General features: G+C 37.4%; 1 protein-coding gene across 1 annotated transcript; it reads left to right on the top strand.

Moving 5' to 3' along the window:
- Positions 1-9,329: 9,329 nt before the first annotated feature.
- Positions 9,330-12,412, top strand: LOC131659079 (uncharacterized). The gene is made up of 6 exons (XM_058928320.1): positions 9,330-10,280; positions 10,436-10,673; positions 11,271-11,396; positions 11,493-11,704; positions 12,002-12,199; positions 12,344-12,412. Exons 1-6 carry the CDS (start codon positions 9,330-9,332, stop codon positions 12,410-12,412), a joined length of 1,794 nt encoding a protein of 597 aa, XP_058784303.1.
- Positions 12,413-15,883: the final 3,471 nt, after the last annotated feature.

Below are 15,883 nucleotides of genomic sequence, written 5' to 3'. Positions count from 1 at the left end.
CTTGCCCTCTCATGGTATGGATAAATCCTTTTGCCCGAAAAACTAAAAGAACGATTTTTCAAACTTAGGGTAGTTGCTACTAATTGCTTGCTCTAAAAATCAAATTACTTTTCACACCACTCTTTTCAAATACTTTCAAAACAAGGCTACACTTATTTACAAGCTAAAGTCCTTAAAAGAAGTTTTTCTATTCACACACGTCACTTCAAACTTTTCAAACAATTCAAACATTTTGAAAAAAAAAGTGAGCCAAGCAATTAAGAGCCCATGGATAACCATGGATACAAAGGGTGCCTTACACCTTCCCTTTGTATAACTTACCCCCCGAACTCAAAATCTTTTCAAAAGGTCTTTTCTGTTCTTTTAGCCTTTCTATTGGATAAAACAAAAGTCGGTGGCGACTCATGCTATCCGCACATTTCTTTAAAAAATCAATTCACCGTATTACAATTCCCCTCAGAGATAATCACATTATTAAGAATGGAGTTTCAGAATGTTGCTCTTGATTGATGATTAAAATGCAATTGATGTATGATCTTAGGGTCAAAAATTGGGGAGATGGTCACTGATTTGTAACTCAAAGCCTATAGGTGAGAGGTTTAGTTTAATCACTTAGAAGCTGTGAAGCAATGAGTGGAGGTTTGTTCTTGGAGGAAGCTTGTAAGAAACTTCAAGTTAACGTTGTGTTTGTTTGTGTTTAATGTGTTGGGAATTAGGATGTCGATGCAATGTCTGAGTTATTGACTGCTAGACATCATTGCTATGATCGAGAGTGGAATGGAGATATTCCATATATAGGGAGAACCTAGGTAGAGATTGCATTGGGTAAGGTTTAAGTGCAAAGTTGTAAACGGGGGAGTTTAACTTCAAATTAAGACTATTGATAGTGGATTTCTTTCCTGGCTTGATTGCCCCCAGAGTAGGTTATTTAGAACCGAACTGGGTGAACAATTCTGTGTGTTGTTCATTGTAATACGGTGAACTGACTTTTTATCGAAATGTCGCGGTTAAGCATGAGTTGCCACCGACTTTTATTTTATCCAAATTAATTAGAAAGGCTAAAAGAACAAGAAAAACCTTTTAAATAAAAACTGAGTCCGGGGGGTAATTACGCAAAGGGATGGTGTAAGGCACCCTTTGCATCCATTGTTTTCCATGGGCTCTTAATTGCTTTGCTCTTTGAAGAAAAAGTGTAGAAATGAAATAAGACTTTAGCTTATAAATAAGCGTAGCTTTTTGAAAGTATTTGAGAAAAGGGTAGAAAAAGATTTTAGCCAGAGCAAGGCAATTAGGAGCAATTACCTTAATATTTGTAGAAAAGTTCTTTTAGCCTTTCAGGGCTATCCCTGCCATGGGAGGGCAAGGAAGTCCTTTGATTTGGAGGTTGAAGGGTCATCGAGAGTTCGTTCACCATAAGACTGTCCCTTGCCATAAAGGAGGCAGGTAGTCTAAGGGAAGAATCATAATAGCCTTTTTTGTTAGGCAACCAGAGGATACCTCAGCCCTTCATAGGCAACTTCCGATGGACGAGATCATATTTAGTGTATCGAAGGCAGCATCTTTAGGGACTTATGATCTTTGCATTATTCGAGGCGATATGGATGAGGTATCCTCGTATTCGAGGAACATGGCTATTCTGCAAAAACGCAAGGCAACAAGGCAACAGGCAACAGGAGAGGTTACCAAAAAAGGGTGCGTGGGTGCAACAATCACGTGATCAGATTCGGTTATATTATCTTGTAATTAGGTGATTCTTATTTAATTAACAGTTACCACTCCCTAGGATTACTAACCACAACAATTAATATGGGGAAGGGGAAAAAGAAACCAGCGGGGGAAAGTTTGCTTTTTTTAGGAGACGTATATAAAAAAAGAAAATAATATATAAAACTAATTGTGTAATTAAGATAAAAAAAATTAAAAATCTTAGCTTTTTGATCCTGTGCAACGCGCGTGTGAGTCCATGGTGGTCACGCAGTCTTCGGGAGCGTTGGATGCGTTGAGCTAGTGATCAGATGGCTGAGAATAGAGAGTACATGGTGACCACATGAAAGCAGAAGCACCGGATCCATGAGCTTCCCCAAAGAAAACACGCGCGCCCTTTTTTTGAATTGGACCAATGGCGTTGCGCCACCTAGTCCTCCCCTACCTCTGGCCTGCATGCTAATCCCGCACCCTTTGTACACTAGCTATCGTAGCTCACACATATTACACCTGTTAAATGCTAAAACACACATACATGCATAAAAATTCAAGAGGAGACCATGGTTGGACTCGGTTTTCCCTCACGAACTCAACCATGGCCTTAATTCGGCCCAATTTTACCTGTATCAGAAACCCCTAATATGAAAACCTAATATTGAATTCACGACAATCCACGGTATACAGGCGTAAACATCAAATCAAACAACCAGAAACATCACACAGGTTCTAACAATCACGAATACATAAATTAAACATGTTTATAATGCATGTATGGTTGAAATCGAAGAAAAAACTAGTGAAGCAAACCGTGATCTGTGAGGCTTGATTCCAAATGTTATGACCTTGGGGAGTGATTGGGAATCCTTCAGTAATGTTGTAGGAAGGTCGTTGGATGTTCAGAACTCTTTGAGTTTGCCTGCAAGTTCCAATCCGAATTTGCTTTTTTGTGAATGTTTTTAGGTGTTTGATCAGGGTTCTTGGAGCAGTGAAAACGTGAATTTTAGGTTTGTCCAGCTTGGATATATATATATGAGATGGATCTAGGTTGATAATTTTGGATCAAATCCTTTTGAATCAAGCAATTGGAAATTGATTGGAAATTATCTTTAAATCTTTCTAAATTAGCATAATTTCAATCTTTTTTCTATTAATTTGCTTTGCATGAATTTTTATTGATTGGGATATATCATTTGATTGATATTTGGCTTAAAATCCAAGCAAAACCATATCTTTATTTAATTTGTTATTTTATATAATTATATCATGATTTAAATGTATAAAAATCATAAAATAATTAATAAAAATAATAAAAAATTGAAAGATCTGTTTTTCGGGCGTCGATGGGCTTAGGATAAGGTTTGGATAAAAAGAATATGGGCTTATTTGAAAATGTTTGGGATTTTGGACCTTTTTCCTTCATGCACACCCTTGAAAATTAGTGAACTTGTACACCTTGCCATTTCCTCATACTTCAATATTTTTTCAAGTTCTTGGACTTTTTAGAAACCTTAAAGAGTCCTCTAACCAATGTCTTTGGTCTCATACCAAAATATTTTCCATGCTCCTTGTGTGTCCTTTTAAAAAAATGACTTTTTGTTGAGTTTTGGAAAGGACCTATAATGTTTTGGTCCATATCTCTCAAATGAAGCATTTTTAGACTTAGCATGTGAGCGACAAAATTGTAGAGAATCCAATTTCCTTCAAAATGAGCTTTGGATGGAAAATTTCTGATGTTCCATGTGGGAGTTATGGCTGGTCAAAGTTCAGTTGACTTTCTCTTATAAAAACCCTAATTTAGAAACCTTTTGATTTGTTGATTTTTGATCTTTCCTTGATGAACCATGATCAATTCTTGATCAAATGGTGAATGATACTTCAATATGAGGGTGTTGACAAAAAATCAGGAGTTTTGACTGTACTTTGACCACAATTGACTTTTAGGTCAAACTAGTCGACTGTTGATTTTCTGAGCAATTGAGTGACCAATATTTTGTATTGAGCCCTGAATTTTGTTATGGAGATAGTGTGGAGTGTCATAGGCCATATGGGATGCCTTAGAGCCATTGATTCATTGATCTTCCTTTAGAATATCAAAACCCTAGTTCTCTGAGCCTTGTTTAGGAGAGTGTGTCTTGGAGCTTTGTACTTTGGTTTGAATTTTGAATAGGAGAAATAGTATGGGAAAATTTTGGGGTATGACATTCATGTTTCTGCATTGTTTGTTTGTTCCGTTTGGATTTCATAATAATCGTTCATGACATCAGTGTTTGGTTTAATGACTGTGCTGTCATAGAACTTCTGGAAAGCAGATTTCTTTGTGTTAACTGAACCAATATGATCCTAGCACTCATGGACTTCTTCGAGCAAGAAGTAATCAAAATTTCGGGGATCTGTATGTAATTCGTCAGCTAAGCTGACGACAGAAAAGGTGTCGTGACATCATGTATGACATTCTGAGTTTGTCTTACCAGAATTTTCAATACCCCAATTTTTGACCACTGAGATCCCACCATATTCAAAATATTAGGATCATCATTATCATCATTATTATCATGCCTATATCCTTTGTTAATCCAAAAATACAAAAAAATTGTCGTTTGTTGCTTGTGTTCTAAGACAGGAGAATGATCAAGAGGAGACTAAGAAAATTAGGGTTTTCAATCCTACAAGGAAGTTCAAAATTCTCATATGTTCAAAGGTTTTTCCTATCAATATCTAAGTCCAAGGATAGCCCAATTCAAGATCAACAACTTTCAAGATCACCTGAGGCCCCAAATTACGGTTTTGACCTAATTCCACTTAAAGGGTTTAAGTTTAATCAAGACATGGCTCCAAAGCTCAAACCATGATTCAAGGCATCCAAATCAACATTATTATCCATTCACATTATTCTTTTGAAGAGGAGAGCTTGATTCTTATGGAAATCACAAAACTGCAGTTCATCTGGAAAAAGTTAATTGTGTGGGGTCAATCTTTGACTTTTGAGGAAAATGGTCAATTATGAACTTTTGAAGATTCAAATATTCATCATATGATTATTAAATACATTTAGCCAAAAAAAAAGAAAATTCATCAAGAATAAAAATGTCAACAAAAGTCAAAATTAGGTATTTTTAAGTGAATTTGACCTAATTTTGGGAACTCCAAATTTTGCCTACAAACTCAAAACTCTCCAAACATGAAAGTTGTAGATTTTAATCAAACAAACAACTCATCACATCGAACATTTCTTCACAAAATGATTATTTTGAGAGTTTGAGGAAACTTTTAACAAGGGACTTGAAGTATGTAGCAAGGGCTTTTCAAGGGACTTGAAGTATGTAGCAAAGGCTTTCCATAGAAATAAATAACATGAAAATCAATGGCTTGAGCTATGAGATATAATTTTATGAAGAAGGCTCTATGAACACTTGGAAAATGAAGATGAACATGAAGAACAAGTTTTAATTTTATTCAAATTTGTAAGAATCTTCAAAGTACAACCCCTCTAACTTATTTAAGAGGCTATAATCAGAAGATTACACACTCTTTAGGGTTATGATCCAAGTGCTCAAGCCATCAACCATTGAATCGTTCCATTTTAAGCATAAATTTCACACTTCAATTTTGAAAAAGAGGCTTTAATCCAACCACCCTCAAATTGAGTCACTACAATATTTCTTCTGCAGCAAAAGCACTCCTAATATCACAAGCAACCTCTCTATACTAAAAATATAGTCATGGAAGCATGCTTGAGCTTGTACCTTCTGAAGGATAGAAAAACACTTAGAAAGGGGGTTTTGAATAAGTGTAACTTTAAAAACTCTTAAGATAAAAACAATTAACTCAATATTTTTATCCTGGTTTGTTGTTAACGAACCTACTTCAGTCCACCCCCTTAGAGTGATTTACCTCAACTATAGATTTAATCCACTAATAAATCTTAATTACAATGGTTATCCACTTAGAAACACTCTAAGTCTTCTAGAGTATACTGATCACACCATGATCACTCTAGGAAATCAACACTTATAAACTTCTAAGTCTTCTAGAGTCTACTGATCACAACTTGATCACTCTAGGAACCTTTTACAAATCATTGTAAAATAAGATGTCTACAAGAGTATTCAAATGCTTCTTAGAAATCTATAATCACAACTATGATATTTCTCTTATGTTCTAAGCTTAATTCTAACTAAGATATTACAATGAAAGTGAGGTTGAAGATGAAGTTCGTTTGAATTGAATTCAGCAGCGTTTCAGCAAATTTGCAAGTTTTCGTCAATTGATCATTTTTTGTCAAACTGCTTCTGATCAGAACTTCCATAAATATATAGGCATTGAAGAAGATGACTGTTGGAATGCATTTAATGCGTTGCGTGTCTAGACAGCTTTGCATTTAATGTTTTCACATTTTTGCAACTACCTCGAGCCATGCTTTTCTCTGTTATTACTGACTTTGCCTTTTGTAGCTTCTAACGTTCCTTTTGTCAGTCAGAGATAGACTTTGTAGCCTGCCATCTTGTACTAACTTCTGATCTCAGATTTTGTGAATACAACGTTTGAATAATCATAATCAGAGTTACAGCTTGGTGCAGAGCATCTTCTTGTCTTCTGACTTTGAAGAGCTTTTAGCGTGATACCATAAGAACTTCAATCCTTCTGCTTCTGATCTCAAGTTCTTCTGATGCTTCATAGACCTATTTTCTAATTTTGCTTGACCATATTCTAATGTCTTGTGAGAGCATGTTCTGATGTTGCAATCCAGAATCTTCCGAGTCATTGCTTCTTAGCGCTGAATTGTGCACACTCCTTATATATTTCCTAAAATGGAAAATGCATAGGATTAGAGTACCACATTGTCTTATACAAAATTCATATACATTGTTATCATCAAAACAAGAATATTGATCAGAACAAATCTTGTTCTAACACCTTCACCATTGAAACTATAACTTTCTCATATCTTTACAAACAAGCAATGTGGTACAAGTATCACATGTGAACTCAAACCTCTGAGTTTTTTCCTTCCACAAACCCTAAATTGTGCCTATAAATAGATGAACTTTCCTCTTGGATCAAACACACCAGAATTCTCCAAGTCACCTATCACTTGAAATTCTCTTTTTCTTACCTCTTGCATTTTTCTAAGTGATTTTGAGTTCCACTAGTTCTGGGTGTCAACCAAAGTTCTAGACAACTTCTAAATACCATTTAGAAGATGTGTATAACTTCCACAGCCTCTCAAAAGCTCCCTAATCAAAAATCATCATTTCTTCCACCATTAAAGCTTCACCAAGGTCTTAACTTACCAAAAATACAAACCAAACACAAATCTACCGAGTTAGCCTTTCCAACAGCTTTTATTTACTATATAAAAGCTATCCATAACCTCCAAACACTCACTAAAAGCCTCAAACCAAAAATAACTCTTCAAATCTCCATTAAAGAGTCACTTTGAACCAAAGTTGCTATTTTTAAACTGGCTCGTGCGTTTTTCAGGTTTTTTGTGTTAGATACCTTCTATATCACATATAGAAGCTATCCAAACACCTATTTTAGTTCTGTAACACCTGGAATCAAGAGTTCCATCCATAACTTTTTCTCTTTGTAGGTGGAATCGAGTTTGGACTTGCACGGGTTCTCAGAGAGTTTTAAGCGCCCAGAAAGATTCCTTCGATATCACTGAAGGGTTCCAGATTGGTGTAGCATCTCTGAATGACCTCTAAACAAGAGGTTGATCTTCAATTTCAAAGTTATTTGACTCAAATTCGAGCATACTCATTGAAACATTGTTTGTTGTGTTTCTTAATACCATTTTGCTTAGAATCGTGTAGGGAACAAAAGCCCTGAGCTTTTAGGGTCTGATTATTTGATTTGATCATTTAGTTTGAAATTGAATTTTTAGGGTTCTTGAGTGTTTTCCAGAAATTCATGTTCATATTTGATTGTTAATGGTAGTTAGTTATGTGGTTGAATTCGCGCTTCCATGATGATTATTTTAGAGTCTTGATTTGTTAAAATTATTGAGTTTGTGAGAAGTTTAAGTTTGGCGCCATTGATATGTTGCTGTTGTTCATCGTGGCTGACGGAAGAAGATGAAGTTTTCAAAAAATTCCATTTAGGGCTTAGTTTATAATATAATAAGATGGAAGCGGGTTTTGAAATGAATACATAGTTAGCTCACTTAGTCACCAGCGTGTAACACCCCGATATCTACTACACACATCAACCGTGTCAGTCAACCGAGCATTTCACCAGCTTAATCAATACTCCCCCTAGGTCCGCTTACCAGCTGCCCTTGAAATATTGTTTTTGCCTCCCGCAGGAGTTGAACCACGTACCTAGGGGTTAAGTACATATTAATAGCAATTCATGCTACCAATTGAGCCAGTAATTGCTATGAATACGTACTTAATCACTAAGTATGTGGTGTTATTGTTACGTCGTTATTTCGCTGTCAAATTGTATTCGTTGTATGTTTTCGCATAGCATAGCATAACATAAAGTTGAACGGTGTGATGTTGATATGTGACCGTGTTGAAGGCTTTGCCTTATGCCTCGGAATTACTGGCAATGTTCTAAGTTGGGAGTTTTACTCCAATGGTACCATAATCATATGCATAGTTGAGTCGCATTCGAGTCATCGTCAGTTGTTGTTGGTTGAAGTTGTTGTTTATACATTGTGATGCTTAGGTGTTGATTTGTTGAAGATGCTTATGTGTTGATATCAAGACTATTCTTTGATTTTGTTCTTTGTGTTGTTATGTTGATGTTGTGTGAAACGGTGATTCATTTATATTCCTTACCTAATATATGATTTATCATAATCCTATTTATATAATTTGATATCTCACCCTTTTTGTTTGAATGTTGCCTCCACGTGGGTAACGTGCAGGTAATCCAGATGAGTAGCTGTTTCCGCTTATAGTCGAGTTTTGGGTGTCATTACTCTGATACATAGCACTTGGGGGGAAATGAACACTTGCTTGATGTTGTTATTTGTTTATTGAACCTTATAATGTATTTGAGGAGTTGTTTGTATTGCTGCTTTTTTTTTATTCAAAAGATGTTATGTCTTAATTGTTGAATCATCGTGAATCTGTTGCATGTTGAACCTAAGTTTGGGTTATGCTTTGAATACTATGTATTCAGAAGTTGAGATATATGTTATGAGTTTTGTTCACTCCAATCCTGATAGTGTTATGTATTTGTTTAAAAAGCATGACAGGATCATGTTTATGTTGAATGTGTGACATCCTGATTCTGTTGAGAATTTTTATACTATGATTTTTCCGCATAAATGCTTGGGGTAGAATTGGGGTGTTACATTAGTGGTATCAGAGCAGGTCAGTCTTGTCCGGCCAAGTGTCGAGTTGTAGTGTAGTCTAACAATCGTGTATTGTTGTTTGTGCTGATTGTTTTTGTGTTGTAGTGACGCTATGGCTGGGAGGAATGATGCTGCGATAGCTGCTGCTTTGGAAGCGATGGCTCAGGCTATGCAGAACCAACCGAATGCTGACGAGAATGCTGGATCTCGTAGTTTGGCGACTTTCCAAAGGGAGAATCCGCCGGTGTTCAAGGGTACACATGACCCTGATGGTGCTCTTGATTGGTAGAAGGATCTCGAGCAAATCTTTCGTGTTATGGATTGCACTCCTGCTCAGAAGGTCAGATATGGCACTCATATGCTGGCTAAGGAGGTTGATGATTGGTGGTTGGAGACGCTTTCTAGGTTGGAGTTTTCAGGCGAGGAAGTCACTTGGAATGTGTTCCGTAGGGAGTTTCTGAGGAAGTACTATCCTGAAGATGTTCGGAGTAAGAAAGAGATAGAATTCCTAGAGTTGACGCAAGGGAACAAGTCCGTGACCGAGTATGCTGCCAAGTTCACTGAGTTGATTAAGTTTTATCCTCACTTTGATGGCGAAGGTGCTGAATTTTCTAAGTGCATCAAGTTTAAGAATGGGTTACGCTCGGAGATCAAGAAGGCTATTGGGTACCAAAAGATCCATTTGTTTCCTGATTTGGTTGACAGTTGTAGGATCTTTGAGGAAGATAGTAATGCTCATCACAAGATGGTTAGTGATAGAAGGGGCAAGAATCAACAAAGTCGTGGGAAACCATATGATGCTGGTAAAGGGAAACAAAGAGTTACTCATGGTCAGAGGTCTAGTGGGGGAGATGATCCTGCTAGGATTGTATGCTTCAAGTGTGGTCAACCTGGTCATAAGAGCAATGCTTGTACTACTGATGCGAGGAAGTGTTTCAGATGTGGTAAGATGGGACATGCAATGTCTGATTGCAAGCATAAGGACATGGTATGTTTCACGTGTGGCGAAGAGGGACACATTGGTAGCCAGTGTCCAAAGAAGAAGGCACAATCCGGTGGAAAGGTGTTTGCTTTAGCTGGGACTCCTACAGCTAGTGGAGACCGACTCATCAGAGGTATATGTTTCATTAATAGTACTCCTTTAATCACTATTATTAATACTGGTTCTACTCATTATTTTATTGCTTCTGACTGTGTTAAAAGATTGGGTCTTATGTTGTCTTCCATGAATGGAGAGATGGTAGTCGATCTTCCAGCTAAGGGATCGGTGACTACTTCTCTGATGTGTTCAAAGTTTCCTTTGTCGATCTTCGACAAAGACTTTGTTGTTGACTTATTTGTTTGCCGTTGAGTGGATTAGATGTGATCTTGGGTATGAATTGGTTAGAGTATAATTATGTTCATATCAATTGTTTTAACAAGTCTTTAAGGTTTTCTTCTCCTGAAGAAGAAGGAGTTGGCTTGTTAACTGGTAAGAAGTTGAGGAAATTGTTGCAAGACGAAGCACAGGTGTTCTCGTTGATGGAGTCATTGTCTTTTGAGAATCAAGTTAGAATTGACGAGTTAAAGGTGGTGCGAGAATTTCCTGATGTGTTTCTTGATGAAATTCCTGATGTAACTCCGAGAAGAGAAGTTGAGTTTGCGATTGATCTTGTACCTGGTACCAGACCTGTTTCTATGGCACCGTACAGGATGTATGCATCTGAGTTGTCTGAATTGAAGAAGCAATTAGAAGAGTTGCTTGAGAAAAAATTTGTAAGACCAAGTGTATCGCCGTGGGGAGCGCCCGTGTTGTTAGTAAAGAAGAAAGATGGGAGTATCAGACTTTGTGTTGATTGTCGGCAGTTGAATAAAGTGACGATAAAGAACAAGTATCCACTTCCAAGAATTGATAACTTGATGGATCAATTGGTAGGTGCTAGTGTGTTTTCTAAAATTGATTTGAGGTCCGGATATCACCAGATTAGAGTAAAAGAAGATGATATTCAGAAGACCGTGTTCAGGACTCGGTATGGACACTACAAGTATTCGGTGATGCCCTTTGGTGTTACTAATGCGCCGGGAGTATTCATGGAGTACATGAACCGTATTTTTCACACTTACTTGGATTGGTTTATAGTGGTGTTCATTGATGACATTCTTATTTACTCTAAATCTGAAGAAGAACATGAAGAGCATCTGAGAGTTGTGTTGCAATTTCTGAAAGAGAAGCAGTTGTATGCCAAGTTGTCTAAGTGTGAATTCTGGTTGCATGAAGTTAGTTTCCTTGGTCATGTCATTTATGGTCATGGAATTGCCGTGGATCCTTCTAAAGTTGATGTTGTGTTACAACGAGAAGCTCCGAAATCAGCTACTGAGATTAGAAGCTTCTTGGGTTTAGCCGGTTACTATAGACGGTTTATCGAAGGATTTTCTAAATAGGCACTTCCGTTGACAAGATTGAAGGGAAAATCTTTTCTGTGGGATATTCGATGCGAAGAAAGTTTCAATGAGTTGAAGAAGAGGTTAACGTCGGCTCCAGTTTTGACTATGCCTAATCTGGGAGAGCCTTTTGTTGTGTACTGTGATGCTTGTCTGATAGGGTTAGGTGGTGTGCTTATGCAGAATGGTAAAGTGGTGGCTTATGCGTCTAGACAGTTGAGAACTCATGAAAAGAATTATGCTACGCATGATCTAGAGTTGGATGCAGTGGTCTTTGTGTTGAAAATTTGGAGGCATTATCTTTATGGTTCTAGATTTGAAGTGTTTAGTGACCATAAAAGTTTAAAGTACCTTTTTAATCAGAAAGAGTTGAATATGAGTCAGCGAAGGTGGTGAAAATTATTGAAGGATTATGATTTCGGTTTGAACTATCATCCTGGAAAAGCTAATGTTGTGGTCGATGCTTTAAGCCGAAAGACCTTGCATATGTCGGCTATGATGGCTAAGGAGTTGGAGTAGATTGAGCAGTTTCGAGATTTAAGCTTAGTTTGTGAAGTGACACCGCAGAGTGTTATGTTGGGAATGTTAAAGATTAACAACGACTTTCTGGACAATATTAAAGAGGCTCAGAAGCTAGATGTGAAGTTGGTGGATTTGATGGTAGGAACCGATCAACTTGAGAATGATGATTTCCAGTTAGATGCGCGTGGTGTGTTGAGATTTCGAGATTGTATATGCATTCCTAATGATGAAGAGATTAAGAAAGTGATTCTTGAAGAGAGTCGTAGAAGCAATTTAAGTATTCATCCAGGAGCTACAAAGATGTATCAAGACTTGAAGAGTTTGTTTTGGTGGCCTTGTATGAAACGTGATGTGGCACAATTTGTGTATGCTTCTTTGACCTGCCAGAAGTCAAAGATCAAGCATCAAAAGCCTACAGGGTTGATGCAACCGTTAGAAGTTCCAGAATGGAAATGAGATAGCATTTCGATGGACTTTGTAACAAGATTACCTAATACCTTTAGAGGATTTTATTCGATTTGGGTGATTGTTGATAGGCTTACGAAGTCGGCACACTTTATATATCTATTAACATCACATTCCCGATTGCGAAGTTAGCAGAGATATATGTCAGGGTGATTGTAAAGTGGCATGGTGTTCCTTTGTGTATTGTGTCGGATAGAGATCCGAGGTTTACTTCCGATTTCTGGAAGAGTTTACAAGAGGTGTTGTTCCTAATTGTTCATGCTTAAAAATCTCTTCTATCTCCTCTAGTGCAACTTGTTCATTGAATTCAAAACCAAAGATAGCTTCATCCATATTAGTTTCACGAATAGCATCTATCGTCAAATCTGACATATCAACAAGTGTTCCAAGCATTTGTCGGTATCGAGGCACAAAAGCACCTCTTTTTGCCACGGCCTTCGGAGGACCCTTTTCCTTTTCATTGGGTGGTACGCTACGAATTTGCTGCGTCACTTGTTGTGACCCTTGAGTAGATACCTAAAAGTTGAAGGAGTGAAAAACACTTAGAAAGGGGGGATTGAATAAGTGTAACTTCTCAAAAATGGTAGATAAAAATAAAGAACGCAATTATTTTTATTCTGGTTCATTGTTAACTAAACTACTCCAGTCCACCCTTAAAAAGGTGATTTACCTCAACTGAGGATTTAATCCACTAATCAAACTGATTACAATGGTTCTCCACTTAGATACCCTCTAATTCTTCTAGAGTCTACAAATCACAACTTGATCACTCTAGGAAATCCTTTTACAATCAATGTAAAAATAAATATTACAAGAGTTTGATTTGCTTCTAAGAAAGTTGTAATCACAAAGTGATATTTCTCTTAAGTTCTAGTTCTTAACACTCACTAAGATATTACAAAGTTGTGAGGTTGAAGATGAAATTCTTCTTTGATTTTCAGTTTGACAACTTTTCAGTGTATTTGCGCAAGAGTGTTGTTTTCTGCTTCTGAATCAGAACTTCTATATATAGGCGCTGAGAGGAAATGACCGTTGGGAGTATTTAATGCATTGCGTGAATAGTATAACTCTGCATTTAATGTTTCACACTTTTGTCAACTACCTCGAGTCATGCTTTTGCTGCTTTTATTGACTTTGCCTTTTGTAGCTTCTAACGTTCCTTTTGTCAGTCAGAGATTTGACGTTATAGCCTTTTCATCTTGTACTTTCTTCTTGACTCAGATTTTGTAGATAACAATGTTTGAATATCAGAGTCTTCAGCTTTGGTGCAGATGCAACTTCTGTCTTCAGACTTTGAAGTGCTTTGCGCGTGATACCATCAGAGCTTTTACTTCTGTCTGCCATCTTCTAATGCTTTCCAGTTCATGTTCTGATTCTGCAGGACCATCTTCTGATGCCTTGCCAGACCATGTTCTGATGAAGCCATCCAGAACTTCTGGGTCAGTGCTTCTGAACGCTGATTTGTGCATACTCTTTTATACTTTTCCTGAAATGGAACACGTAAAGGATTAGAGTACCACATTGTCTTATACAAAATTCATACATAATGTTATCATCAAAATTAAGAATATTGATCAGAACATTTCTTGTTCTAATAATCCCCCCTTTTTGATGATGACAAAAACATACAGAATTAATATGAATTTGTATCCAGAATATATGATGAACAAAGACAATACACAGATATAACATTAAGCATATTTTTCAGAGTGTGTGAATATGTCTCCCCCTGAAATTAATGCTAGAAGAATTTATAAATAAAAGACTTCCCTGAGTATTTTCCATTTCAGACGAGACTTTCACGTTGAACTTTGAACTTCAAATAATTCAGAGCTTCACTTCAGAGCTTCCATTAGAAAGCTTTGGAGCTTTGAATTTCTCTTTGAGATCACTTGTATCAGAGCTCTATCTTCAGTCTTCTATTAGAGCATCAAGAAAGCTTGCTTGTTTCAGAGCTTTATGGCTTCTTGCATTAGAGCATAGCGTCTTTCTGATCTTGCTTGCTTCTTGGAGGTTTCTTCTTGTCTTTAAATCAATGTTCTGATTTCAGCATTGGTGTCATCTTGCTTGTCCAAACGACTAGCCAAGGTAGCCTGATTCTGTTGGAGTTCCTTCACAGTGTTCATCAGAACAGAAGATGAAGGACCAGCAGAAGAAGCAACAAGGTTATCTTCTAGGACAGGATGAGCAGCATCAACTTCAACCATTTGAGCATCTTCTTGATTTTCCTCAACATGAATTTCTTCAGCAGGATGCTCTTGAAAAACAGGAATCTCAACTTCTGGAGGATACTCAACCTCGGGATATACCAATTCAGGATGCTCTTCCAGAGAGTTCTCTCTGAACCAGTTGAATAGCAGCTGAAAATCTCCAGTCAGAACTTTGTATGGATATGGCTTCCAAACAACTAGAGCCAAGAAATTATCAACTTCCATTTCATCAACAAAAGGCTTCTCTTCCAGAGGCCTCCAGTCAGTGATAGGATGATAATACCTTTCACTGCCAAAATCCAGCAACAGTTCAACAGGACCTAGAGCATCAGCCAAACAATCTTTCTGGAGATCCAGAAATTAAGCCTGCACTTCCTCAGCAAAAGCTTTCCAAAGCTTTCCAGCAGCTACATGATCTAGCTTGGATTCATGAGCAACCTTTAGAACTTCTAACCCTATCCTGACCTTGTGATTTGATGATTCAAAACGTGCATCAACAGAAGGTTTGGGGGGGTTTGTTCTGAGAGGTGAGATTGGAGATTTTGGATTGAGAGAGGAGATAGGTTTATCTGGGTTGAAGAGGGCATAAGGTTGAGGTACTCTATCAAGTACAAAGGATGTGTTTGAAGAGGATTGTTGAAGAAAGGATTCAGCTTCATTGTCTGAGTCTAAGACTACGACAATGGGGTCAGAGGATGGATTGTTTTGAGGTTTATATGAGTTCATGAGGCGAATGAAAGAGTCATAAAATGAAGATTCTGGTGAGGGGAGGTTGAAGAACACAATAGTGTCATCAACAGGTTCATAGATAGAATGTGGAGGAGGTTAAGAGGTGGAGATGATGACGTGAGGAGGAATGATGGTGTTTAAAGGTGTTAGTTCAAGAATTGGTTCATAAACAATAGGTTCAGAATCAAGAATAGGCTATTTGCCTTTAGACTTGGGTGAAGCAGAAGATGGAGGGTTAGAGATATTTGTGGTTGGAGGAGGATTCGCTGGGGCTTTTTCTGGTGAATTTTTCGGTGGAGCTTCTGTTGATTCATTTTTTGAAATTAAGACAGGAGCAAAAACACGCTTAGAGATAGAAATACTTGAAGATTTTTTCTTCTTCTGAGGCTTGGCAGGACCTTCTCCAACAATCTTCCGCTTCTTCTCCTTCCGTTTCTCTTCCTTCCTTTCTTCCTTCTTATTTTCCTTCTTCTCTTCCTTCTTCTTTTCTAGTTTCTTTTCTTCTTTCTTTTCCTTTTTATCT

Source organism: Vicia villosa, linkage group LG3 (genome assembly GCF_029867415.1).
Source record: "Vicia villosa cultivar HV-30 ecotype Madison, WI linkage group LG3, Vvil1.0, whole genome shotgun sequence".
Taxonomy (NCBI): Eukaryota; Viridiplantae; Streptophyta; class Magnoliopsida; order Fabales; family Fabaceae; genus Vicia; species Vicia villosa.
The sequence above is the reverse complement of the archived record's forward strand: the minus strand, read 5'-3'. Positions and strand labels throughout refer to the sequence as shown.

Excerpts from the sequence above, each read along its gene's own strand:
- LOC131659079 (XM_058928320.1), top strand. The coding sequence starts at position 9,330 with ATGGATTGCACTCCTGCTCAGAAGGTCAGATATGGCACTCATATGCTG. Across the intron at positions 11,397-11,492 it reads AAGCTTCTTGGGTTTAGCCG|AAAGTTTCAATGAGTTGAAG; the intron begins GTTACTATAGAC and ends TTCGATGCGAAG. Across the intron at positions 11,705-12,001 it reads ATCTAGAGTTGGATGCAGTG|AGTGTTATGTTGGGAATGTT; the intron begins GTCTTTGTGTTG and ends GTGACACCGCAG.